Source organism: Symphalangus syndactylus, chromosome 12, assembly GCF_028878055.3.
Source record: "Symphalangus syndactylus isolate Jambi chromosome 12, NHGRI_mSymSyn1-v2.1_pri, whole genome shotgun sequence".
Taxonomy (NCBI): domain Eukaryota; kingdom Metazoa; phylum Chordata; class Mammalia; order Primates; family Hylobatidae; genus Symphalangus; species Symphalangus syndactylus.
The window spans coordinates 40,458,226-40,485,958 of record NC_072441.2 but is presented as its reverse complement, the minus strand read 5'-3'; the positions used below and the strand labels follow the sequence as shown (position 1 = coordinate 40,485,958).

General features: G+C 36.5%; 1 protein-coding gene and 1 pseudogene across 1 annotated transcript; one reads left to right on the top strand and one right to left on the bottom strand.

The window, feature by feature from the left end:
* Window positions 1–401: 401 nt before the first annotated feature.
* On the bottom strand, window positions 402–16,982 carry LOC134734811 (calcium-activated chloride channel regulator 1-like; the record flags this gene model as incomplete). Its single annotated transcript, XM_063628205.1, is given in 11 exon segments — window positions 402–742; window positions 5,415–5,655; window positions 6,516–6,679; window positions 7,238–7,508; window positions 7,805–8,029; window positions 8,393–8,493; window positions 9,656–9,697; window positions 9,700–9,823; window positions 11,683–11,907; window positions 13,047–13,271; window positions 16,797–16,982. Coding segments are annotated over 11 exon segments (2,145 nt in total), but the record flags the coding sequence as incomplete, so codon positions are not given.
* Window positions 16,983–17,154: 172 nt separating this feature from the next.
* Window positions 17,155–22,707, top strand: LOC134734810 (coilin-like; annotated as a pseudogene).
* Window positions 22,708–27,733: the final 5,026 nt, after the last annotated feature.

The following is a 27,733-nucleotide window of genomic DNA, read 5'->3' as shown; positions in this document are numbered from 1 at the left end:
ATGCAATACAAATAAATCTATAAAAGTATTTGCTACTATATATATATACATATTTTTTAAATGGCTTGGATACATTTTGATGTTAGTACACCAAATGAATTTGTAGCACACTTTATAAATGTTTCTTAAAATGCTTACAAGTACAAATATGTATCTTTTCATATTAAAAATTAATGAGTGGATTATTCAAAGACAGGAAATGATATACTCATTTTGATTAACATTTAACAACTCAAGTAGTATTAATTAATCAAGTAATTAGGAAACTTACAACTTTTGTACATTCACTTTTATATTATAATGAGCTTTATAACAGACAATAAGTATAGTAAATTAAATTCTAAATAAATGTTTACCAAGTATGTATAACATTGAATTTGAGTTCTAATATAATTTCTAGTTTAAAATATAGATAAAATTACAGCTAATCCAAAAATTGCCAAACCAATTGCAGAAATATTGGTGCCCAGATGAGGAATGCTGGGTTCCTGTGGAGGAATAAAGTTAGTTGCTTTTGCAATGTTTGAAACCTCTGAGGTGACATTGGCTTCATGGATGGCTTGAATTGCAATATAGAACGTCATACCATTCTCTATTTTAGAAGGTTCTGGCTTAAATTCAAAATTTTCTACTGAGCCAGGCTCCTTAGGTATCAGACCAGAAATATTTATTAAAGCAGCTTTATCAAAATCTTCTTGGAGGTCCAGGAAATGTTTACTTATTCTTATAATGTAGCTGTCAGCTAGAAAACAAATAGATACTTCAGGTATATTAAAATAACTAGGATGCCTTGCTACCACCATACTGCCTTACATTTAGAAACCTATCAGAAATGCACACTAGGTTTTAGTATGGAAATCCCATTAGTTTTTGTCTGGTTATTCCATCTTTATTGTAAGGACAAATATGTGAACAGTTTTTCTTAAAATGTAGAGTTCTCTAATCCCAGGAAATTTTAATTCAAAATCATATGGTACTAAAAAGTCAGACTCTATTTTCCTTTTTAGGGAGAGAAATATAAAGAGCTGGATCTACTTTTTAATTTAGAACAAGGAACATAATACTATTCTAGTATAGCGAAGATATTCAGTACCCTATATCTGTGTCATTTCTTATTAAGTTAAAATAGGAAGTAATAGATCAGGGGAGAAAGAGAGATGATAAATGGAGTGGGAAACAGGGATAAGGATAACCAGCAAAAGGAGGCAGAGAGACTGGAATGTGTGCTAATTAAACACGTGCTAAGCAGAAAGACAAACATCGCAAGTTCTCACTTATTTGTGGGATCTAAAAATCAAAACAATTAAACTCACGGACATACAGAGTAGAAGAATGGTTCCTAGAGTCTGGGAAGGGTAGTGGGGGACTGGGCAGGAGAAGGTGGGGATGGTTAATGGGTACAAAAAAACAGTTAAAGAATGAATAAGACCTACTATTTGACAGCACAACAGAGTGACTATAGTCAATAGTCAAAAATAACTTAATTATACATTTAAAAATAACTAACGGAGTATAGTTGGGTTGTTTGTAACATAAAGGATAAATGCTTGAGGGGATGGATACCCCATTCTCTATGATGTGATTATTTCACATTGCATGCCTGGATCAAAATCTCATGTACGCTATAAATATATACACCTACTATGTACCCACAAAAATTAAAAATTTAAAAATTTAAAAATAAAAAATAAAAAATAAAAGTAAATATGTGTTAAGGGCCTAGACAAACCTTGAGTAGCACCCTAATTTTACTACTTGCTAGCTGTGTGATAAAAAGAAATTTATTTAAGCTTTCTTTTCTTTTTTTTCTTTTCTTTTCTTTTTTGAGACAGAGTCTTGCTCTGTCACCAGGCTGGAGTGCAGTGGTGCTATCTTGGCTCACTGCAACCTCTGACTCCCTGGTTCAAGCAATTCTCCTGCCTCAGCCTCTTGAGTAGCTGGGATTACAGGCATGCGCCACCATGCCCAGTTAGTTTTTGTATTTTTTTTTTTTTTTTTCAGTAGAGAAGGGATTTCACCATGTTGGCCAGGATGGTCTCGATCTCCTGACCTTGTGACCCGCCCACCTCGGCCTCCCAAAGTGCAGGGATCACAGGCGTGAGCCACCGCACCCCGACTTAAGCTTTCTTATCTCTAGTTTTTTATCTGTTAAAATAGAGATTCAGTTATTCAAATCATTCAACAAATATTTATTGAGTGCCTACTATTCTAGTGGTAAGAATTATAGATGATAATGCATGAAACATGTTTACTACAATTTAATAAATGGTAAATTAATAAATGTTTGAAATATTGGCTGTTATTTTATCAACAAAGGAAAAGAAGATGCCAACATAAATGTTTCTATCTACACTGCTTTTCGATATCTACCATTCATGTAAAAATATATTCTCACATTCTGAAATGTGATGAAAAATAAAACACCAGATTTTTTTTGAGTAAGGACTTTATTTTTAACTTTTCCATGAAATATTGAAGGTATTTCAAGTGTGTGGTGAATAACTTTTAGTGTATTTTTAAAAAGAATTCAGATCCTCCGCTTAACATTTAGTTTCCTCTTAAATAGGCCTTATCAATCCGTTCTACTACTCTTCACAAAAACCTTGTGTTCCACTTACGTAGGTCTCTCTGTTTCTCTTCTCTCTACCTATCTATTCCTTATTTTAATTAGAATATTCCATTGTGAAATTTTGCTTTCTTGACCTTGATCATATAATTTTGTTTTTTCTCTCTCCAAAATGTGCCTCCTTCTCCCTATGTATGCAAATTGTACTCATTCTTTAAGGTCCAACCAAGACCAACTGCATGAAGTTCCATCCAAGTATTTCATTCACCCTGATGACCCTCTTTCATGAACTTCTGTTTCATGGAATGGAGTTTTTCAGATAGTTTAGTAGAGGTTCAACTTTTCATTCTGATTAGATCTTATTATTTTTGAGGGTAAAGACTATGTTTTATACTCTTTGTATCACTCAGGGTACCTGGTCCTGTGTTGACATGTATTTGATCTCCTTAATTACTTGGCCAACAACATAGTTGTTAAGCTGACACCCAAAATGATAAAATTAGAAAATCATAAAGAATTTGAATTATATCTACTTGTTTTAGTAATTTTAGGTAACCTAATCTAATTTGTATATTTGACAGGTGTGGAAATTGGGTCCCAGGTGATTTAAGTGCTTCATTTGAGATTATATAGATGTTCATTTATTCTTTAAAATACTGCTACTACCTTACTTTTGGAATATCTACAGGTAACATTTAACAGGTACCACTACCTCTTCCTATTTTTCCTAAGGAAAGACAAAGATTAGATGCCACCTATTTTAGGCATTTGTGGTTATACTGAAGTGACTAACCGTGCTTTTACTTTAACCCGTTACTTTGAATTGTGTCCTGCTTGTCTCTTTAAATCAGCTAGCCTTGCTTCTCATGTAAATAAGGCTCTCTAGCTAGAAAAGCCGGACAAACTCCAATTGACCCCTTAATTTACAAGACATTAGGGCTCCTCACCCAACCCCCTTTTGTGAGGAGTTGACTTGGGTAAACAGATCCTCAGCATTTCAAAGGAGCCCAATTAACTGATAAGGCACCAATACCAACAATGTATGAAGTTTCCCAGGAACTTTCTCCAAGAGATGACAATATAAAACCTTGAGTTCGTGTCCGGCACAGACCCTATATCTAAGTATAATGAAAGATTTAAAACCTTGCACCTGGTACCGTGGCTCTTCTTGTAACCATTTGTCTTTTAAGTTGTTTATCACTATGCAACTATTTTGATTCTTTTGATTCTTATATGTTTTCACTTCTGTAGAATTATTACTTTTGAGTCCCCCTCCCCTTCCTAAACCTAGGTATAAAAGTTAATCGAGCCCCTGCCTCGGGGCCGAGAGAATTTTGAGCATTAGCTGTCTCTTTGGCCGCCGGCTTAATAAAGGACTCTTAATTAGTCTCAAAGTGTGGCGTATTAATTAAACTCGCTGGTTACAACAATACGTTACTCCTACTTTTAGTTCTTATAATCAGCATGAGGGATATTTATTATGAACCCAATCTTGAACTGAAAGCTTGGTTTTTACTGAATTCACTATAGAACTAAATATTTGGTTAAGAAATTTCATTTGTGGCTTTTTCAGTGGCAATGGTATTTTTCACTTTTTTTGATTCTGCCATATGTTTAAGGGTCATAGCATGAGAAAATAAGGTATGTGAAAAGCTGTCATGATAAGATTTTCAACACTGAAATACAAAAGCTCTATTTGTGCATATTCTATGTTTCCTCTGACTTTAGAATGATATTCTCCTTGTATAATAATGATAGTAAGAAATGCAGCTTTTAAAATGCTATATAGTGAGTGAAAGATTAAGAAGCATCTTTTCTTTTGAGAGTGTACAATGAGGGGTTTATTGTAACCCAGGAGAAAGAGTACTGAACACTGGTGTTTTAGCACTGGCAATCTCTGAGGTATTATGTATATCTATATTGCATATTGCTTTCATTTTCCCAATCTTAAAGGGAAAATAGCAAGACTGGCATTATCCCATAAAAACCTACTAACCTATGTAATACTGGAATATGGTAGGTATTCAATAAATACTGATTGAATTCAGTTAAATTTCAAGGAATGATAGAAGTAGTTTAAACTTTTTGGAATGAGGGTCATTTATTATTAGGAACTTTGAATAAATGAGATCTTTTGACCTTGAACTTTATTCAAACTCCATGAACAAATCTTTCAAACTGGTGAATTTCTGTGCACATGAACATCTCTCTCTGTGGACACCTTCACTTATCTTGGGTAACTACTCTCATTCCTCAATACTCAGTGATAGTCTTCTCTGGGAAGGCTTTACGATATACTCTGATTTTAACCTCTAACTAGGGGTTTGTGGCCCATCTATGGGTTGCCACATGATTCTCTGTTTATAAAAGCGTATGTCTTACTATACTTTATGTAATTATCTGTTTACTTGTGTGTCTTCTGTACTTAATTGACTGTTGAGAGTATGGATCATTTCTTAGGAATCTAATAGTGCGAAAGCTCAACAGAAGGTTGATAAATGAACGAAACTGTGCAAGTACAGAAATACTTAAAATTCGGGGAGAAGATAATGCAACAGAAAGCTGTTAACTGTCCTCTCAAAGTAATTTCTAAGCTGCTTCGATTCTGACAGTTTGGCATAATAGAATCTGACATGACTGGGTTAGAATTGTAAGTTACTAAATATAGAAATAACTTGGTCCAATCAACTCTTACAGCTTTAGTTTTCACATCTGAAAATAATTTAAAAATGGCCTATAGTAGACACTTCATAAATGTTATTTATAAATGGGACATTAGAAAATTCTTAGCAAATGAAAGCCAATGGGATTTCTTTTAGTATATTTTAAAACGTAATGTCAAACTTACCTCTTCCTTTATCGAGGACCTTGCCAGGGGCAGTCCATGAAAGTTGAATATGATCTCCTTGAAACTTAGCCTCGAGGTCTACAATTTTACCAGGTGGGAACATTTGAGAATGATTACCATTAGGAGGCACTCCTGATACAGTAAACGACCCTCCGGAGGTGAGTCGGCTGAAGTCGTCTGTTTGAGCTCCTGCCACATCATCTCTGACTTCAGGTTTGGGTGGGTTCAGTATAATTTTTCCTACCAAGAAAAAATTTTGTAATATTTCATATTGCCATGTCTACTCTTTTATTTTTTATTTTTTTTGTTTTGTTTTGTTTTTTGAGATGGAGTCTCGCTGTTGCCCAGGCTGGCTGAAGTGCAGTGGCGCGATCTCGGCTCACTGCAACCTCCGCCTCCTGGGTTCAAGCCATTTTCCGGCCTCAGCCTCCCGAGTCGCTGGGACTACAGTCGCCCGCCACCACGCCCAGCGAATTTTTGTACTTTTAGTAGAGACGGGGTAGCGCCACGTAGGCCAGGCTGGTTTGGAACTCCTGACCTCAGGTGATCCACCCTCATCGGCCTCCCAAAGTGCTGGGATTACAGGTGTGAGCCACTGTGGCTGGCCGCCATGCCTATTCATCTTGCAAACTGATCTTGCAGCTGTAGAGGCTTAATATTGATTGATAGCAGACATTGAAAAAGTAACAGCTTTTATTGAGAAAATACTTGTTTATTCATATTTTAAAATTGATGAGGAAACATTATGCTATGTTAAAACTATCTTTTAACCTATCTGTCTCTACTACTTGACTGCAAATTCTTTGAGGAACAGGATTATGTTTTGTCTTTGTAGCTCTAGCACCTAGCACAGTGCTTGCAACATAGTAGGTGCTCAGTAATTTTTTTTTCAGTGTAAATGAAATGAACTCAGGGGGATGTGAATAAAATATGTGGAAACATAGGTCTATGCTAAGTCTACTAATATCAATATGGTTTTGAAACATACAGATGATTACAAGGTTATATACTTGGGCTTTCTGTAGTACATTATAATTTCAATGTTTGCTGTATGCAATTTATCTAAACAAGTGACACATTTCTATTTTAGTGCTACTTATCATTTTCAGCATAGCCTGGTACGTACAGAGCTGTATTCTGTTGTTGACTTAGCCTAGCTGTGTTTTTTCTTGCCTGGGTAAGCACTTTTAAACCGTATCTACCATTTCCATGGCAATCTGTAAAATACCTTGAGTAGATGCCATCATTCTTGACAGAATCAGCACCTTGATAATGAAATGTAAAAATTAGTCATATAATAAAGTAAAAATGACAGTCATATCTGTTTATGAACACTGATAATGTTAGTAATTTGGGAGATAGTATGTAGCACAGTGTTTTAAGTACACGAATTCTGGAATCAGACTATTTTGGTTGAAAGCTTGGGCCACTTGCCAACTCTGTGTTTTTGGAAAAGTCTAATTCATGGGAGGCATTCAATTAATATTAGCTGTTACTATTATTTCATAAAAAATACTTAGCAAAATAAGAAAAAGCAACTGAAGAAAGCATATATGAAACACTGACATTAATGAAAATAGAGAAAAATTGTGCTCTTAAGTTCCACGGAAAAAGCAAAATTGTTCATAAAATTTAAAAATGGCATAAGTGCTATGTCTATGAGTTGTCAAGACAACTGAGAAAAAAGCTTTTAAAACATTAGGATTAAATTTCATTTACTTGAAAATATGATTCATTAGCAAATACAGGAAATATTGACTTCTAGGTCATAGAACTGTAGGAGGATTTTAAGTTTAGTGGAAGTTGATGCAGATTCTTATTACCTGCCCCATTGTCCCAGAGCTCCAATGTTACTTGATGTCCCTCTTCATTTTCTATAATGGCTGTTACATTGATTCCCAGAACAGGCAGAAACCCTTGACTGACTCATGCATAAACAATCACTGGGCTAGGGTAATGTGCTGTATTTTGACTCATGTGAGCAGTTGCAATTACTGGGAGTGTGGTAGGGCTTCTTGCTCGAGTGGTCATTGTCACAATTAGTAATTGAGATTTCGTATGATTATTCCGAAGGCTGTAAGTCCAAGTGCCTGTCTGAAACATTAAAAAAAAAATCTATCTGAGAGCTTTGGTAATATTTTCCTACTTTTTGTTTGGAATACAAAATTATTTACAAATTTAAGCAGAATAATAATAATGATTTTTAATATTGAATTTCACAAACTAGTAAATATATGAATATGAATCCCTAATTATTCCATTTGATTATTACAGATGATCTGTCATCATTTTAATATTGGCAATGTATAAGATATTATTTATGTTATTTTTATCTTTTAAAAATAGAAATTGATTAAGAAAGCTTAGAGAACATAAAATAATAGACCTACCTCTGCAATACCTGGTATTCGAAGATGGGCAGATCGAATATTTAGTTTACCTTCTTGGAAATCTGAGGTAGTATATTTTTTTCCTTTTGGATCTTGAAGAATTATTGCTGGCTTTTCTATCATCCATGTGACAACAAAGAAAGTATCATTTCCAACTGTACTATCCACAGGCACTGTACCATTTATCCATTTCTTTGCTGGGATATTCAAAGTTTTACTTTCCAACTGTTTGGTAAATATAACAAACACATGAAATCCATTTGTTATCATAGTTAATAAAATTTCTGAGTTTAGTCAGTTTAGAGTAATTTTAAGTTTGTTTTTAAGATTTTAATTAAAATAACTGAGTTATTTTAAAGAATTTTCCAAATAAAAAGGATACCTAATTCTAAAGAATAGAAGAATTCAGGAGAAAATGTGGCTTTAAGTGTTATGGAAAATCAAATTCAGTAAGGATGTTTTTCTTTTGCATATATGAAGTATTTTCAGGCAAAAGAATTATTAGAGAAATAGGAATTAATAATTAGTATAATATAAATTTATTACAACTGTGAGAAAGAAAAGAATTTTTTTTTTTTTTACACTGACCTGAAGAGCCTGCTGAGAGATGCTGCCACTTCTAGATGAAATTCTACTGAAAGCATCAATAAGGCCATTTATGTCTTTATGGGCATAAAAACGATGTCCTCCTAAAATCGAATTTTAAGTGGAAAAGTCATATTTGTTATTTTGCTCTCATCAATACACTTTAAAATCTATTTTAAAATTTTGTTTTAAACTTACAAAAGATGAACTTCCCAGCACTTTGTGAACTTTCAGTATATCAGTGTCCCTTATGTAATCCTACAATAGTAACTAAAACCTTGCTCAAAATAAGAAAGATACGTAAGAATAAAAGAAACTTTAAAGAACAGGCCAAATCGTATTGTTTTTACATCAATCAGTCATCAAATGTAAGTGTCTGCCGCATTGGCAAAGCTGGCCTAAGCACTAAATAATGTTATAAAAATGAAATTAAAGATAGTTCTGAACCAGCTGTTTATTTTCTAGTTGGGTCTAAGGTACACCAAAACAATTGGAGAATTATAGTCTACAATAAAGTAAAAATTAAGTGCAGGAAATAAATAATGTAGAAATTAATGAAGAGAGAGATTACTTAGGTGTAAGGAGTTAGGAAAGAATAGATTGCAGAGGGAAAGAATTAACACAAGTGACTGCCACAAATACAACAATCAATACATATTTATTGAACTGATAAATGACAGAAAGATAAGCTGGAAGGTTATTGAAGTATCCCAGTCAGGGAATTGTAAGGGCTAGATTATAATGGCAGTGGTAGAAGGATTGTATAGAAAGGTGAAATACAGAAATGTTCCAAACAAAGATTTAGCAAGATTTGGTGAAGCAAGAATAGGGTAGTATGATGGAAGAGCTCTGAATTGATAATCAGGACTTTATGGCCTTTGGCAAATCATTTGCACTCTCTAGGTTTCCATTTCCTCATCTGTAAAAGAGGATTGTCAAAATCTCTACTATGTGATTGGGTAGTATTTTGGAATTAAGCAATAATTTTTGACTTCCAGTTGAGTAACCATAGAGAAATAAGTTTCTGTTTAGTAGCATTGGCAGAAACTGGGTGGGGAATGAAGACAGCAAATGTTAAATAACATTAGAAAAAAACTGGTGTATGAAGTGGAAGAAAGGGAAAAGAACTTAATCTGAAGGATGAAGAAGGGACAAAGATTAATTTTTAGGATACGAAAATTTTGAGCAGATTTATAGAGAAAGAACCCCTGGAATGGAAGAGACTAGAAATTTATTTTTTATTCAAACTATATTCCAAAGGTTTACCTGTCATATTTGACAGGGTCTCCAGTTCTTTGTCAGCAGAGCAATGGTGTGGATGACTGGGCCACTTTGTTTTACCTCTTCAAAGCATAAGCTTATTTGATAATCTTCCCCATCTGTTAGTAATATGATTTCAGAACCCAAAGTACTCTGATTACTCTGGGAAATTGCCTGATAATGAAAAAGCCAGGTTATTAATTATAGAATGTCATATCTATATCTATATACATATATATATATTTTGAGATAGAGTTTTGCTCTTGTTGCCCATGCTGGAGTGCAATGACACGGTCTTGGCTCACTGCAACCTCCACCTCCTGGCTTCAAGTGATTCTCCTGCTTCAGCCTCCCAAGTAGCTGGGATTACAGGCGCCCACCACCATGCCTGGCTAATTTTTATATTTTAGTAGATATGGGGTTTCACTATGCTGGCCAGGCTGGTCTTGAACTCCTGACCTCAGGTGATCTGCCTGCCTCTGCTTCCCAAAGTGCTGGGATTACAGGCGTGAGCCACCATGCCTGGCCCATATCTTAATATATTTAAAATAAGAATAAGCCTGTTCTTCTTACTCAGGATTTCCTGCCTTCTTAAACTAACACATTTCATCACAAATAGACACCATGAGGAAAGTTGAGATGTAGTATTAATCAATGGCCTGGATAAGACTAGCAATCTCCATTTTGAGGCAAAGAGAGGTCAGTGAAGGAAGTAGTTTTCTGTTTTTGTGACTTAAAACATGACAATAAATAGGCTTAAATCAAAGTTAGGTTGGAGGGAATTCAAATGAATACTGGAGGCAATTGGGCATAGTGCTCCAAGGGTGCTCCCAATTTTTTGAGTTCACAATTTTAATTACATTAAACTTCAATCTATGTTTGTTAGGTTTGGTACTATATTGCTTACGGAGCTACCTCTATATTTATGATTATTTTTTCTTTCTTTTTTTTTTAGACAGGGTCTCACTCTGTTGCCCAGGCTGGAGTGCAGTGACATGATCGTGGCTCATTGCAATCTCTGCCTCTAAAGCTCAAGCCATCCTCCCATCTCAGCCCTGTAAGTAGCGGGGGCTACAGGCACGCACCACCATGCCTGGCTGATTTTATTTTTTGTAGGGGCAAGATTTCCCCATGTTGGCCAAGTTGGTCTCCAACTCCTGAGCTCAAGCGATCTGCCTGCCTCAGACTCCCAAATAGCTGGGATTCAGGCGTGACCCACCATACTCGGCTTATTTTTGTGACTTAATTTTTTTTTTAATTTTTAAAATTTTTAAGGTATTTTTTATTTTTTATGTTTTTGAGACAGAATTTTGCTCTGCTGCCCAGGCTGGAGTGCAATGGTGCGATCTCAGCTCACTGCAACCTCTGCCTCCTGGGTTCAAGCGATTCTCCTGCCTCAGACTCCAGAGTAGCTGGGATTACAGGCTTGCATCACCATGCCTGGCTAATCTTTGATTTTTAGTGGAGATGGGGCTTCACCATGTTGGTCAGACTGGTCTCGAACTCCTGACCTTAGGTGATCCACCTGCCTCAGCCTCCTAAAGTGCTGGGATTACAGGCATGAAACACTGCATCCAGCCTCTTCGTGATTTTTAAATGTCAATTTAACTTGATAAACAGGGGCTTTCTTTATCCATCATATGGAAATGTTACTAATTTCTCTTTTCCATAATCCCCTCATTGGCATTATTTTCTGATCCTTGAAACTCAGACTGTGGGAGTGTTAGAAAAATTGGGAGCTCCCCAATAAAATCATGATTGTGTGCACGCTGAAATTTTCCCCACTTAACCACTCCCCAGTGCAACTTAGCACCTCAAGAGTAAGTCATTGGAAAAGCCATACTCAGAGAGAGTCTAGTTGTAAACAGTAGGAAAGGTTATTTTTTTCTTCCCATAAATGATTTACCTTGATCAGGTCATAATACTATTAATTGAGGGGCCCATGAACTCATGCCCTTTGTTCAAAGGTAATTGGAGAAAATTAAAAGCGATAGTAAATGGCAAATGATATTTTAAAAATATTTCTATTTTACCTGAAATCCTGCTTTGAGTTCCCTGCAAATTGAAGTGCCACCATCAACTTCTTGAGGCAGGTTTGCAGTGATCTTTTGGTAAGTGTTATCATCTATTATTTTTATGAGATTACTTTGGATTTTAGCAAAACTGTCAAATGTGACCATCCCAACCAAGGATCCCTTTTCAATAATTTGAATCAAGTACAGTTCTGCTGCTTGATTCATTTGAAAGAGACGGTCTTCCTGTAAGAAAAAGATTTGTGAATAACTCACAAGACTCTCCAAATCTTGATGGATTAATGAACGACAAACCATTTATGGACCATAGATCATGAAAATAATTGATTGGTTGTATTTTAAAATTTAGCTTCTTCATTTTATTTAAAAAAATTTAAAGAAAATCTTAAAAATTCAGTTATACTTGAAAAAGCCTTAAAAATCTATACCTTTTTATTTAATTGTATATTGAGGAATTTCTCCTAAAGAAATAATTTTATAAATGCATACAAAGATGCTCATTTTAAAAATAACAAGTGAAAATCTCCCAACTGTCCAACAACAGGAGATTGCTTGACTAAATTATAGTATGGGCATGTTATAAAACCATTAAAAATTATGTCATGGAATCATTTTTTTCATGGGGAATATTAAAGATATATTAAGTAAAAAACATCAGATTATAAAACATATAAAATATAATCATATTTTTGAGGAGGGAAAACAAATACATAAGCAAAGAAAAGACTAAAGTATCATATTTTCAATGACAGAATTATGGATGATTTTCATTTTCTTGCTTGGCTATAATTTTTCTAGTTAGAATTAAAAGTTAAGGGATAAAAATGATTCATAATCCAATAACCTTAATATGACAACTTTTTTTTTTTTTTGAGATGGAGTCTCACTCTGTTGCCCAGGCTGGAGTGCAGTGGTGCAATCTTGGCTCACTGCAACCTCCACCTCCTGAGTTCAAGCAATTCTCCTGCCTCAGCCTCCCAAGTAGCTGAGGTTACAGATGTGCATCACCACTCCCAGCTAATTTTTGTATTTTTAGTAGAGACAGGGTTTCACCATGTTGGCCAGGCTGGTCTTGAACTCCTGACCTCAGGTGATCCACCAGCCTTGGCCTCCCAAAGTGCTGGGATTACAGGCGTGAGCTACTGCACCCAGCCTACAACATTTTTCTGTTGGCATATTGTCTTCTAGTACTTATCTATATAAGATTACGTGCTAAAATTTATTAGAACATAAACACATATGTATGTTTGTTACTAGACCTAAACCTAAGATTATATTTCCATCAGCTTAAATACTTAATACTTATATTTCTAGTAGTATAAATACTTAAATAATTTAAGACAGTTAACCAAAAACTATCTTACTGCATTCATGCTTCCAGATTTATCAAGTACCAAACAGACTACACGCTGTATGGACTTGAGCAATGAAAATGTAGGATGAGGTAAATTTATTTCTGTCATGGGAGATAAATGCTGAAAATCTTCAGAGCTCATGATTACATCCCATGTGCTTCTGTGATTGCACATTTTGTTCTGTAGGTTTGGAGCTACTTTATTGTGTGTTTTTTCAGTACAAAATTCAGTCACCTGGAAAAAGGGGAAAAATCAATTAGAAGACAAGATTATAATAACTTGTGAGGCATCAAATATGTAGTTATCTGTAATACATATCATCCACAGATTTTATCTCCTGATAGTTAAAAACTACTTTATAATCTAGCATTCTGACATCCATTTGCATACTTGAATGGAACGGAAGCAAGGTAAAGCTATCAATATGTACTGGTAAAGATTTTTGGTGATTCTTTTGGTTATAGATAGTTACATCGTGGGGGATTGTGGCAGCTGGCATGACTGCTTATGTTAACTTTTTACTTTCCCTTCTAAACTTTGGGGGAGCTGAAGCCTTGAATTAAGTTTGAGGAAAAAGGGGCAGGGATTGTGGTAATTTCTAGCTACCTCCTAAAAATGGTATAGAGAAAATGGCCTTCTTTAATTGTCTAGGTATGTTCCATATCTTCATAGTTGATCAAAAACTTGAGGACAGCTATTCTACAACCTGGATTGCTATTGGCTCTGGCAAATCTTGACATAAAGTAATACTCCTGAAAAAGGAATGAAAGTACAGGGAGAAAATGAGGAAATGTAATTATTTGTCTGTTAGAGGCAAATGGTGAATTGTATCCAGTAATTCTTCCAATGAATATTTCATTACTATAGAATCTGTGAAAATTTTTTAAATATTGAAAACGTACTAACTTGGAAAAATGTTCTCATGAACTAGGGTGGTCTCCAAGAAGGAATTCATCTTGCTACTACAAGATGAGCCTCAGCTTATAAGAAATATTTTTAGTAGTGTCATTTCATTATTTTAATGCCCTCCCAATGTAAAATATCCAGATGTAAGCTCAGAATTAGAAGAACTAAATTATTACATTTGAATACATTTTATCTAAGTTTTATGAGTTTGCTTTGTTTCTGATATGGCTGATACATTTCCCAAATGGGGTTATATTGGATGGGAGAAAAATGTAGTTTGCAATCAAAGCAGTGATTCATAACCATGTCTTGCTGGTATGAAATGCCTATCAAACCTGGTTCCTCTTTCCCCTACCACTGCCACTGCCTTTATTTGGGCCTCTTACCTGCCTGTTGCCATGGCCTTCCAACTGGTCTCCCTTGCCTCCACTATCAGCTCACTCTATCTCATCCTTCACAATTAGTAGGATTACTTTCCTGAAATAATTAAACTTATCACATCACCAGTCTAAAACTGAGAGGATAAAACTCAAACACCTTAGCTCTGTATGTCCCCATTTTTTGTTTCAACCTCATTTCCTGCCTCTTACTTACCATGTATTATTTGCTTCTACCATTCTAGATTTCTTTATATCCTTAGAATATGCCAGAAACTTTCATTAGGGTCTTTGCTAACCCAAATGGTAATTTTGTGCAAATCAGAAAAAAGCACCACTTTCTCAAGTTCTTTTACTGTTATCTGCCAGAAAATTGTTCTAATAAATGTAAAATCTTGAATGACGATGAGGCAAATAATTTAGGCAATGCTGAACTTCCAGAATCATGCACAGCATCCCTGCCTTACTCCACTCTTTGCTTTTGTAAATCTGTTTCTTTGTATAGAATATTCTTCCCCTTCTCACTTTGGCAAATACATACTCACTTTTCTCAAATCCTAGCCCAAAACTCACTATTCAGAAACTGTTTTCTGACTTCCAGTTGGCAATGGTTACTGCTTCATAACACTTGGGTCATATCTCTATATGTCTTCCCACTTAATAATGTATACTTATTTTATCATATCTCTTTCTCTGTAAACTGAGTTCCTCAAGAACAGTCATCTTTAATTATATGTGTGTTCCCAGCTCTTAATGCAGTAAATATTAGGCATGAAGATTAATAAATAATAAGGAAACAAAATCATGGAGTTGACTATTCAACATATTAGATCATATCTTTCCTAGCTCTGAATTCATGCTCTCAGTACAGATACTACGCAATATATTTATGTTATGATAATTAGACGTTAGTGTTATTCTGGAAATGTAACCATTTTATCTCTGGGCCATGTCTTATATAATTAGTTGACCTCCATATTTCAGCTCCATAATTTTCTTCGTTATTATTTATGTCCCAGGTAGGCAGCGTGAGTTATCTCCTGATGGTCAAATGCTTTTGGAATTTATGGTATGGATCAGGCAGTACATACAGTATTCTAGTTATCCTCTTGTGTCACATGATTTGATATCTATTTGTACGCATAACTCTTTGGCTAGCCTTTGTTGCTCCAGATTTAGCAGATTAAAGGGAACATTCCTGATTCATGTATCAAATGTAGTCAAGCCTTTTATCATTAATGCCCAAGGGTCCAAAGGAATTTTAAATTTTATCAGAGATACTAGGCCTTTACAAACCTCGGTCTATAGAAGTATTTTGGTATTGGTATATGAAAATACCAATCACTACCAACAAATACTTCTATAACAGAGGTTTGTAAAGGTATATGTCATATACCTTTGAAAATTTGGTATGTGAAAATTTGCTTCTTTGAAGTAAGTTAGTCCCACTATTTAGAGGTAGTGTACTTTGTTTTGTTGTTTTTGATGACTTTCATATATTTCATATTTTAAAATATTTTTATATGTTTAGAAATGTTCATTAGGTAAGTACAATATGTTTGTATTAATTAAGATTAGACTTATCCATGGGAAGAAACAACTGGTTATTTTTCAAATATTTAATAAATTTTAAAAATTAAAAATTTAAAGTTTATATTGCATTCAACTTGTGCTAAATACTATGCTAATACTTTATATTAGCTCTTGTAAACACAACATGAATGACTATGTGAAGTAGGTATTATAATTTCCATATAAAAGATAAGAGAACTAAATCTCAGATTTAGCAGTTTGCCCACAGTGGACACAGCTTTAAAATGACAGACTGGGTTTCGATATCAGGTCTATCTGACTCGAAGGTACCTATTCGTATGCACTAAGCTTTATATATTTAAAGCAGATATTTCAGGTCAAACATTAGTTTTCAACTTTTTTGTGGGGTGTTATTATTTAATTGGTTAGACACATTGGTAATTGTGAATTTTTTTTTAAGTCTGTTCAGTGGAGAAAGAGCCCTATGTGTTTTCACAATATCACTTTGCAATAGCTTGGTATGCTTTAGTGTGAAGGTAATGGAAAATCTAAAATGTCAATCCTTTTCAAAGCTACATTATAAATTACTTTAGAAAAGTAGTATGGCTAACATTTAGAAAAGGAATTAAAAGTAAGATTGTAACTCTATACAGAAGTCCACAGAAGTCAATGAGGGAAGAGATGTGTTCTAAGAAGTTATTGTGTGACTCCAATGAGAAGGCTACAGTGCTACATTTGAATAAAAGAAATAGGTTAATAAGAAAAGACAGGGTAATTTCCAGAGACACCCTGATACATGCCGGAGAAAATGACCTCTAATTAATTGCCTAAGTAATTTTCTGCCTTTCTATTGGTATGCATAATTTCACAGTAGAAAATCCAGCTTCTCTAATTAATTTTTTTCCCAAGGATTCCTTTGAGAGACTGGAAAAAAGGTACTTACAGAATCAAGATTTTGCATAAACATAATGGATTCCTTGGCAGTCTGGGATCCGTTTGGGATAAATGTACATTTTGCTTCATACAGCCCCGTCTTTGAGTCACGTCTGCACGGTCGTGATATACAGCTGGCCCCCTTGCATTCATTTAAAACCATGTAACCAGTAATATGAGTGGAACATCTATGATGAAAGAATTAGATTATATATATATACAAAGAATTGGCAAATCATGAATGAAGACCAACATCCTAAAATTTTTCCTTCAGTGACAACTGCCATGGATCATGTACCAAACATTACATTTTGACAGAAATAGGCACAATATTCTACCTCAATTTGTAATTGATTTCAATAGAAACAATGTTGTAAGTTCATATTTATTAAACATTAATTGGTCATTGTAATCAATAAATCTATTATCCTTGTGACTTTGAGCTAAAGGTGATAATTCCTAACCAGAGAGATGTTGTAAAGATTAGATGAGTTAAAAGGTACAGCGGAATTGCTTATTAATAGGAAAGGGAAAGACAATATTATGCTTAAAATCCTCTTCAATTTCTGTATGTGGTATTCACGGTTTTGTGTTTATAGCATTTTGTAATTTATATCTTGAGAAACACTTCACTAAACTGGTGGAAGAAATAAAACTAAACCCTGCACGAAAAGGCTCGTGCATTCAAACCATTTGGTCCTTATGGTAAAAATAATTGTCAAGTCCTTGGCAGGGAATGAGGGTCAGGGTACAGGGACAGGATTCTAAAGTTTCTGTTTATATGCAGGATATCCTCCCATTCTGTGTTAATATTAAGCTTCATAACATTAATCCATTTTAATGAGTTTGTATTGCAAGGATTTAGGGACATGAGGAGTCATATTTTCCAGAGGGTTGCAAGGCTGGTTCAACATACGCAAATCAATAAACGTAATCCAGCATATAAACAGAACCAAAGACAAAAACCACATGATTATCTCAATAGATGCAGAAAAGGCCTTGGACAAAATTTAACAGCCCTTCATGCTAAAAACTCTCAATAAATTAGGTATTGATGGGACGTATCTCAAAATAATAAGACCTATTTATGACAAACCCACAGCCAATATCATACTGAATGGGCAAAAACTGGAAGCATTCCCTTTGAAAATTGGCACAAGACAAGGATGCCCTCTCTCACCACTCCTATTCAACATAGTGTTGGAAGTTCTGGCCAGGGCAATCAGGCAGGAGAAAGAAATAAAGGGTATTCAATTAGGAAAAGAGAAGTCAAATTGTCCCTGTTTGCAGATGACATGATTGTATATCTAGAAAACCCCATTGTCTCAGCCCAAAATCTCCTTAAGCTGATAAGCAACTTCAGCAAAGTCTCAGGATATAAAATCAATGTGCAAAAATCACAAACATTCCTATACAACAATAACAGACAAACAGAGAGCCAAATCATGAGTGAACTCCCATTCACAATTGCTTCAAAAGAATAAAATACCTAGGAATCCAACTTACAAGGGATGTGAAGGACCTCTTCAAGGAGAACTACAAACCACTGCTCAACAAAATAGAAGAGGGTACAAACAGATGGAAGAACATTCCATGCTCATGGATAGGAAGAATCAATATCGTGAAAATGGCCATACTGCCCAAGCTAATTTATAGATTCAATGCCATCCCCATCAAGCTACCAATGACTTTCTTCACAGAATTGGAAAAAACTACTTTAAAGTTCATATGGAACCAAAAAAGAGCCTGCATGGCCAAGTCAATCCTAAGCCAAAGAACAAAGCTGTAGGCATCACGCTACCTGACTTCAAACTATACTACAAGGCTACAGTAACCAAAACAGCATGGTACTGGTACCAAAACAGAGTTATAGACCAATGGAACAGAACAGAGCCCTCAGAAATAATACCACACATCTACAACTATCTGATCTTTGACAAACCTGACAAAAACAAGAAATGGGGAAAGGATTCCCTATTTAATAAATGGTGCTGGGAAAACTTGCTAGCCATATGTAGAAAGCTGAAACTGGATCCCTTCCTTACACCTTATACAAAAACTAATTCAAGATGGATTAAAGACTTAAATGTTAGACCTAAAACCATAAAAAGCTAGAAGGAAGCCTAGAAGAAAACCTAGGCAATACCATTCAGGATATAGGCATGGGCAAGGACTTCATGTCTAAAACACCAAAAGCAATGGCAACAAAAGCCAAAATTGACAAATGGGATCTAATTAAACTGAAGAGCTTCTGCACAGCAAAAGAAACTACCATCATAGTGAACAGGCAACCTACAGAATGGGAGAAAATTTTTGCAATGTACTCATCTAACAAAGGGCTAATATCCAGAATCTACAATGAACTCAAACAAATTTACAAGAAAAAAACAATCCACCCCATCAAAAAGTGGGCAAGGGATATGAACAGACACTTCTCAAAAGAAGACATTTATGCAGCCAAAGACCCATGAAGAAATGCTTGTCATCACTGGCCATCAGAGAAATGCAAATCAAAACCACAATGAGATACCATCTCACACTAGTTAGAATGGCGATCATTAAAAAGTCAGGAAACAACAGGTGCTGGAGAGGATGTGGAGAAATAGGAACACTTTTACACTGTTGGTGGGAGTGTAAACTAGTTTAACCATTGTGGAAGTCAGTGTGATGATTCCTCAGGGGTCTAGAACTAGAATACCATTTGACCCAGCCATCCCATTACTGGGTATATACCCAAAGGATTATAAATCATGCTGCTATAAAGACACATGCACACTCATGTTTACTGCGGCACTATTCACAATAGCGAAGACTTGGAACCAACTCAAATGTCCAACAATGATAGACTGGATTAAGAAAATGTGGCACATACACACCATGGAATACTATGCAGCCATAAAAAATGATGAGTTTATGTCCTTTGTAGGGACATGGATGAAGCTGGAAACCGTCATTCTCAGCAAACTATCACAAGGACAAAAAACCAAACACCACATGTTCTCACTCATAGGTGGGAATTGAACAATGAGAACACCTGGACACAGGAAGGGGAGCATCACACACTAGGGCCTGTTTTGTGGTGGGGGGAGGGGGGAGGGATAGCATTAGGAGATATACCTAATGTAAATGACTGGTTAATGGGTGCAGCACACCAACATGGCACATGTATACATATGTAAGAAAACTGCACGTTGTGCACATGTACCCTAGAACTTAAAGTATAATAAAAAAAAGAAAAAAAATTCATTGGATTGAGTAATTCTTTTAGATTATGTAGTTGTCATCACAGTGGAGGGAGATATAATTGTCATCATAATCACCATCAAATAGTATTAGAGATCGTATTCGTTTATAAAGAGGCACAATCTAGAGGGATGAGGAACTGAAATTAAAAGAACCCGGAAAGATTAAAAGACCTGTTTAAGAAAAAGAATAAAGGAATTGGAGTAGGAGTGGCAGTGGATTAAGGGTTTATATTCATTCTTTATGGGAGTAATACAAGCACAGTGGTTGGGAATAGCTAAAGGGAATTTTATTTTTATCTTTTGCAATAACTACTTGTATATTTATTTCAGTTTTCAAATAGCATTGAATGTTTTAGATACGTGTATAACTGATACTTAATATGCTTCTGTTAATTAAGCTTTCTTAATTAAGCTTTCTGTTTTTTGGATTGAATGCAAATCTTCCTTAGCTTGGAAGGGTTGTACTCAGCATTGTGAGCTGGCTCTGCAGTCAGATGCATGTAAACCAGACTCTTGCCTTGGTCACTCAACAATCAAGTTATTCTTTGTAAGAGTTGTGTGGCTCTTTTTTAGGCTAATTTCTTTTCTGTGATATCAGACTAATTATGGGATGTTGGAAGAATTAAATGAGATAATCCATGGAAAGTACTCCATAAAAGACTTCTGACAACTAATAAGCATTCAAGACATAGTGTCCATTATTATTAAATATTATATATTATATTATGAATACAAAGCTTGCTGTAAATTTTTGCCAATTCTATGTTTTCATTGTTTATTTTATAAAAGTTTTAAATATAGTCTTCCAGTGTTTAACCGGGGAACGAACTTGCCTGAGCTTGCCTGAGAAATGGTTAGAGGAAAAACTGTCAGAGTGAAATTATAACCTTTTAAAAATGCTCTTGATTGGCTTCCGTTGAGCACTGAGCAAGCTTCCCAGACGGTTAGGCTACGTCTTCAATTTGATTACCAGCCGCCAGCTACCCCGCACCGTAGGGTCTTCTGGCTTCTGGTCGACTTGAACAGATGCCGAGTCGTCACAGATCTCATTAGCCTCATCCGCCAGCGCTTTGGCTTCAGTTATGTGGCCCTCCTAGGCCTCTACCTGGAGGGGGGGCTCCTGCCCCCCGCCGAGAGCGCGCGCCTAGGGAGTTAAAGCGCGCGCCCGCCTCAGAGTTAAATTAGAAGAGAAAGGAGTTGCTGAGAATTCTGTAGTCATCAGTAATGGTGACACTAATTTATCTCTTAGAAAAGCAAAGAAGCGGGCATTTCAGTTAGAGGAGGATGAAGAAACTGAACCAGATTACAAATATTCAAAGAAGCATTGGAAGAGGCAAGAGAACAATAACAATAATGAGAAGGTCTTGGATCTGGAACCAAAAGTTGTCACAGATCAGACTGTCAGAAAAAAAAAAAAAAGAAACAATAAAGCAACCTGTGGCACAGTGGGTGATGATAACGAAGAGACCAAAAGAAAATCACCAAAGAAAAAGGAGAAATGTGAACATAAAAAAAAGGCCAAGAATCCCAAGTCTCCTAAAGTACAGGCAGTAAAAGACTGGGCCAATCAGAGATGTAGTTCTCCAAAAGGTTCTGCTAGAAACAGCCTTGTTAAAGCCAAAAGGAAAGGTAGTGTAAGCGTTTGCTCAAAAGAGAGTCCCAGTTCCTCCTCGGAGTCTGACTCTTGTGATAAATCTGTTAGTGATGGTCCCAGCAAAGTCACTTTGGAGGCCAGAAATTCCTCAGAGAAATTACCAACGATCAAAGGAAGAACCCTCTACCAAAAACACAGCTGCAGACAAACTGGCTAAAAAACCTGGCTTTAGCCTTACCCCCAGCAATGGCAGACCTCTGGAACAACGTCTTCTAGTTCAGACTCTAGTTCAGAGTCAGATGACCAATGCATGATGTCGTTGAGCACCCCGGAGTGTGCTGCGGGTTTCTTAAAGACAGTGGGCCTTTTTGCAGGAAGAGGTTGTCCAGGCCCAGGGCTGTCATCACAGAGTGAAGGTGCTGCTGGATGGAGGCGTTCTGGCTCAAATGGTGATGGACAGGCTCCTGATCCTTCTCCCAGTGTGTCTCTCCCCGCTAGTTTAGGAAGAGGATGGGGTAGAGGAGAGAACCTTTTTTCTTGGAAGGGAGCTAGGGGATGGGGCATGCGGAGGAGAGGTCGGGGATGAGGGCATCCTGTTTCCTGTGTTGTAAATAGAAGCATTGACAACCAGAGGCAACAGCAATTAAATGACGTGGTAACAAATTCATCTACTATTATCCACAATCCAGTAGAGACACACAAGAAGGACTATAGTCTGTTACCACTGTTAGCAGCTGCCTCTCTAGTTGGAGAAAAGATTGCATTTAAGCTTTTGGAACTAACATCCAGTTACTCTCCTGATGTCTCTGACTACAAGGAAGGAAGAATATTAAGCCACAACCCAGAGACCCAGCAAGTAGATACAGAAATTCTTTCATTCTTACCTGCCTTGAGAGAACCTGGGAAATTTGATTTAGTTTATCACAATGAAAATGGAATCGAGGTAGTGGAGTACACTGTGACACAGGAGAGCAAGATCACTGTATTTTGGAGAGAGTTGATTGACCCAAGACTGATAATTGAATCTCCAAGTAACACACCAAGCGCAGAACCTGCCTGAGTATGACCTCTCCACCTTATAGTTTATGTCTTGTTTGTGAAAGTGACTATAACACGGACTTTTTCTTTTTCTTTTTTTTTAAGAGGATTTGGAAGTTGTATGGATTTTTTGGTTACCTTCACTTTACTGCATAGGAAACAATCTACCTCATCATGTAAAATGACATGGGTGTCGGTTTTGTAGATCTTTGGTTTTTTTGTGAGGTTTAATTTCAGTTAACAAAATGTAAAACATGACATTCCCTGCAGACATTGTTTTATACCAGTATGGTTTCTTCTCTTTCTTTAAATGTTTTTGGCCATCAAGTAGCAGTGGTCAGTAGGAGTTTATAATACCAAGAATGTGCTGCGTATCTTGTCTCAATAAGTTTTAAGTAACATTTAAATATATTAAAGCATGTTACTTGATCTAATTTTTTAGCATTTGAGTTGTTCCATTAAATGGAGCATCTTGTAAATTTCAAGTATTTTATACTTGCAATTGTTAAGAGTTAAGAGGTAGTTGGATTTGTCGCAGACAATGAGTTAAGTAATCCTTTCACGTTTTTCCCAACTTTAAAATTAAGGATTCTCAGGGCCCTGTGTAGAGCAGTGAAAATAAGATGTGTGTGTGTATGTGTGTGTGTGTATGCCTGGAGAATTGGTGTTCCACTTGAGTGAGAGGATTGGCTGTGAGCTTCAGACCAGGAAATGTGTCATCTTGCCAGGCACCTGGCTGAGTGTGCTGGAGTAAGGATCTTGAACAGAAACTTCCTTTTCTGTTATTATTCACTACAAAGCTAAAATGGCCAAATGTATACTGTGAAAATTGGTTTCATTTAACAAAAGATCAGATCCCTCCTTCAGCTGTACACATTTTTAAATAAAATCATATTGAAATTAAAAAAATGCTCTTGATTATCTCTATCTATTAACAGTATCCTATCCTTGTTGGTTCAGTTTAGTGTGGCCTCACCTATAAAATCTTCCCAAATCATTCTCACTAAAAGTAATCTTACTTCCTTTGTACTTGTTTGAACCAATATATTTATATACTAACTGTATCGCATTTGTTATTATTAATATACGTAGTATATCTCCCTACTAGATTGTAAACTCTTCTTTGGAAGAAAGATTATTTTTTTTCTGACTGTAAACTATCAATCTCAATTTCATTAACTGTTATATGAGGACAGTAATAGCTATCTAGAAGAAATGTTGTGAACGTTAAATGAAATAACCTGTGGGAAAACACCCATTATAAGTGCTGGTACATAAACCTCAACAAATTTGTTTTTTTCTTTTCCTTATTCCTTGTAATTCATATGAAAAATATGTGAGTGCTTCTATGTGCCAGGCCCAGTGTTCTACTCTTTAGAGAGTACTGAAATGAGTAAAACACAGTCGCTGCCTCCAAACAGCTTGATGATTTGTTGCATGGATTAGATTAGAATACAAAAAATTAAAATAGAAGATGAGGTAAGAAAAAATTCTATAAGAGAGTTACAAACACAGTGCCAGGAAGCCAAAAGTTGGGGAACAGTTTTTCTTTTTTTAAAAATTTTTTATTGGCCGGGCGCGGTGGCTCACGCTTGTAATCCCAGCACTTTGGGAGGCCGAGGCGGGGATCACGAGGTCAGGAGATCGAGACCACGGTGAAACCTCGTCTCTACTAAAAATACAAAAAATTAGCCGGGCGTGGTGGCGGGCGCCTGTAGTCCCAGCTACTCGGAGAGGCTGAGGCAGGAGAATGAACCCGGGAGGCGGAGCTTGCAGTGAGCCGAGACTGCGCCACTGCACTCCAGCCTGGGCAACAGAGCGAGACTCCGTCTCAAAAAAAAAAAAAAAAAAAAAAAATTTTTATTTCCATAGGTTTTTGGGGAACAGGTGGTAGTTGGTTACATGAGTAAGTTCTTTAGTGGTGGTTTGTGAGATTTTGGTGCACCCATTAGCCAAGCAGTATACGCTGAACCCAATTTGTAGTCTTTTATCCCTCACCCCCTTCCCACCCTTTTCCCCCTGTGTCCCCAAAGTCCCCATCCAGGTTGCTGCAAATGCCATTAATTCATTCCTTTTTTATGGCTGGGTCATATTACATCATGTAACTATCCACATTTTCTTTATCCACTCATTGATTGATGGGTATTTGGGTTGGTTTCACATTTTTGCAATTGCGAATTGTGCTGCTGTAAACGTGTGTGCAAGTATCTTTTTTGTATAATGACTTCTTTTCCTCTGGGTAGATACCCAGTAGTGGGATTGCTGGATCAAATGGTAGTTCTACTGTTAGCTTTTAAAGGAATCTCCACACTGCTTTGTACTAGTTTACAAAACTGGTACTAGTGGTTGTACTAGTTTATATTCCCACCAGCAGTGTATAAGTGTTTCCTTTTCATCACATCTGCACCCACATCTATTATTTTTTGATTTTTGATTATGGCCATTCTTGTGGGAGTAAGGTGGTATCATACTTTGGTTTTGATTTGCATCTCCCTGATCATTAGTGATGTTGAGCAGTTTTTCATATGTTTGTCGGCCATTTATATATCTTCTTTTGAGAATTGTTTATTCATATCCTTAGCACACTTTTTGATGGGATTGTTTTTTCTTGCTAATTTGTTTGAGTTCATTGTAGATTCTGGATAGTAGTCCTTTGTCAGATGTATAGATTGTGAAGATTTTCTCCCACTGTGGGTTGTCTGTTTACTCTGCTGACTGTTCCTTTTGCTGTGCAAAAGTTCTTTAGTTTAATTAAGTCCCAGCTATTTATCTTTGTTTTTATTGCATTTGGTTTTGGGTTGTTTTTCATGAAATCCTTGCCTAAGCCAATGTCTAGAAGGGTTTTTCCGATGTTATCTTCTAGAATTTTTATTGTTTCTGGTCTTAGATTTAAGTCCTTGATCCATCTTGAGTTGATGTTTATATAAGGTGAGGGATGAGGATGCAATTTCATTCTCCTACATTTGGCTTGCCAGTTATCCCAGCACCATTTGTTGAAAAGGGTATCCTTTCCCCACTTTATGTTTTTGTTTGCTTTGTTGAAGATCAGTTGGCTGTAAGTATTTGGGCTTATTTCTGGGTTCTTTATTCTGTTCCATTGGTCTATGTGCCTATTTTTATACCAGTACCATGCTGTTTTGGTGACTATGGTCTTACAGTATAGCTTGAAATTGGGTGATGTGATGCCTTCAGATTTGTCCTTTTTGCTTAGTCTTGCTTTGGCTATGTGGGCTCTTTTTTGTTCCATGTGAATTTCAGAATTGTTTTTTCTAGTTCTGTGAAAAATGATGGTGGCATTTTGATGGAAATTGCATTGAATTTGTAGATTGCTTTTGGCAGTATAGTTGTTTTCACAATATTGATTCTACCCATCCATGAGCATGGGATGTGTTTCCATTTGTTTGTGTCATTTATGATTTCTTTCAGCAGTGTTTTGTAGTTTTATTGTAGAAGTATTTCACCTCCTTGGTTAGGTATATTTCTAAGTATTTTATTTTATTTTATTTTTGAAGCTATTGTAAAAGGAATTTAGTTATTGATTTGATTCTCATCTTGGTCACTGTTGGTATATAGGAGAGCTACTGATTTGTGTACATTAACTTTGTTTCCTGAAAGTTTGCTGAATTCTTTTATCAGTTCTAGGAGCTTTTTGGAGGAGTCTTCAGGGTTTTCTACGTCTACAGTCATATCATCAGCAAACAGCAACTGTTTGACTTCCTCTTCACTGATTTGGATGCCCTTTATTTCTTTCTCTTGTCTGATTTCTCTGGCTACGACATGAATAGAAATGCTGAGAGTGGGCATCCTTGTCTTATTCCAGTTCTCAGAGGGAATGATTTCAACTTTTCCCCATTCAGTACTATGTTGGCTGTGGGTTTGTCATAGATGGCTTTTATTACATTGACGTATGCCCCTTATATGCTGATTTTGCTAAGAGTTTTAATGATAAAGGGATGCTGGATTTTGTCAAATGCTTTTTCTGTGTCTATTGAGTAATCATGTGATTTTTGTTTTTAATTCTGTTTATGTGGTGTATCACATTTATTGACTTGTGTATATTAAACCATCCCTGCATCCCTGGTATGAAACCCACTTGATCATGGTGGATTATCTTTTTGATATGTTGTTGGATTCAGTTAGCTAGTATTTTGTTAAGGATTTTTGCATCTCTGTTCATCAGGGATATTGATCTGTAGTCTCCTCTTTTGGATATGTTCTTTCTTGGTTTTGGTATTAGGAAGATACTGGCTTCATAGAATGCTGATGTCTTTAACTACCAGGGTGAGTAGGAAGGACCATCAGGTGGGCGCAGAGCTAGGCGTGTCTGAGCTCAGACTCTCCTTGGGTGGCTATAGCTGTGGCTGCTGTGGGGGATGGAATTGTGGTTCCCAGGTCGATGGAATGATGTTCCCAGGAGGATTATGGCTGCCCCTGCTGTGTCATTCAAGTTGTCAGAGAAGCAGGGGAAAGTCAGCAGTCACAGGCTTCACCCAGCTCCCAAGCAACCCAGAAGGCTGGTCTCACTTCCATCATGCCCCCAGCCCCAGAAAAGACACCAAGTCTGTTTCCAGGCAGTGGAAGAGCAAGGCTGGGAACTTGCCCCAGGTTACTAGCCTCCCATGTGTGAAAGCAAGCAGGGCTTTCATGCCTTCCCACCTGAGGAGTCTGCATACCGGATTCACGCCCTCCCCAGAGTTCTAGCCAGGAGACTTTGTGTTTTGTTGGAATTGTTACAAAGTTCAGCTGGAGATTTCCTTCTCCTTGTGGTCTTTTCCCAGTACTTCTGGCAGCCCTCTCCAAGGACCTCTGTGGACAAGGCAGAAATGGCTCTCCAGGGGACCTAGAGAGCCTAAAGGGCTTCTCCTGCTGCTTCCTCTACCTCTGTATTTAGCTTGTCTCTCTAAATTAACTCAGCTCCAGGTAAGGCCAGAATCTTCTCCTGTGATCCAGACCTTCAGGTTCCCCAGTGAGGGTGTGTGTTCGCAGATGGACAATCCTCCTTTCCCACTTCCACAACTTGGGCACTCACTGTATTTGGGGTGTTTCCTGGCTCCTACAGGAGCAATCTGC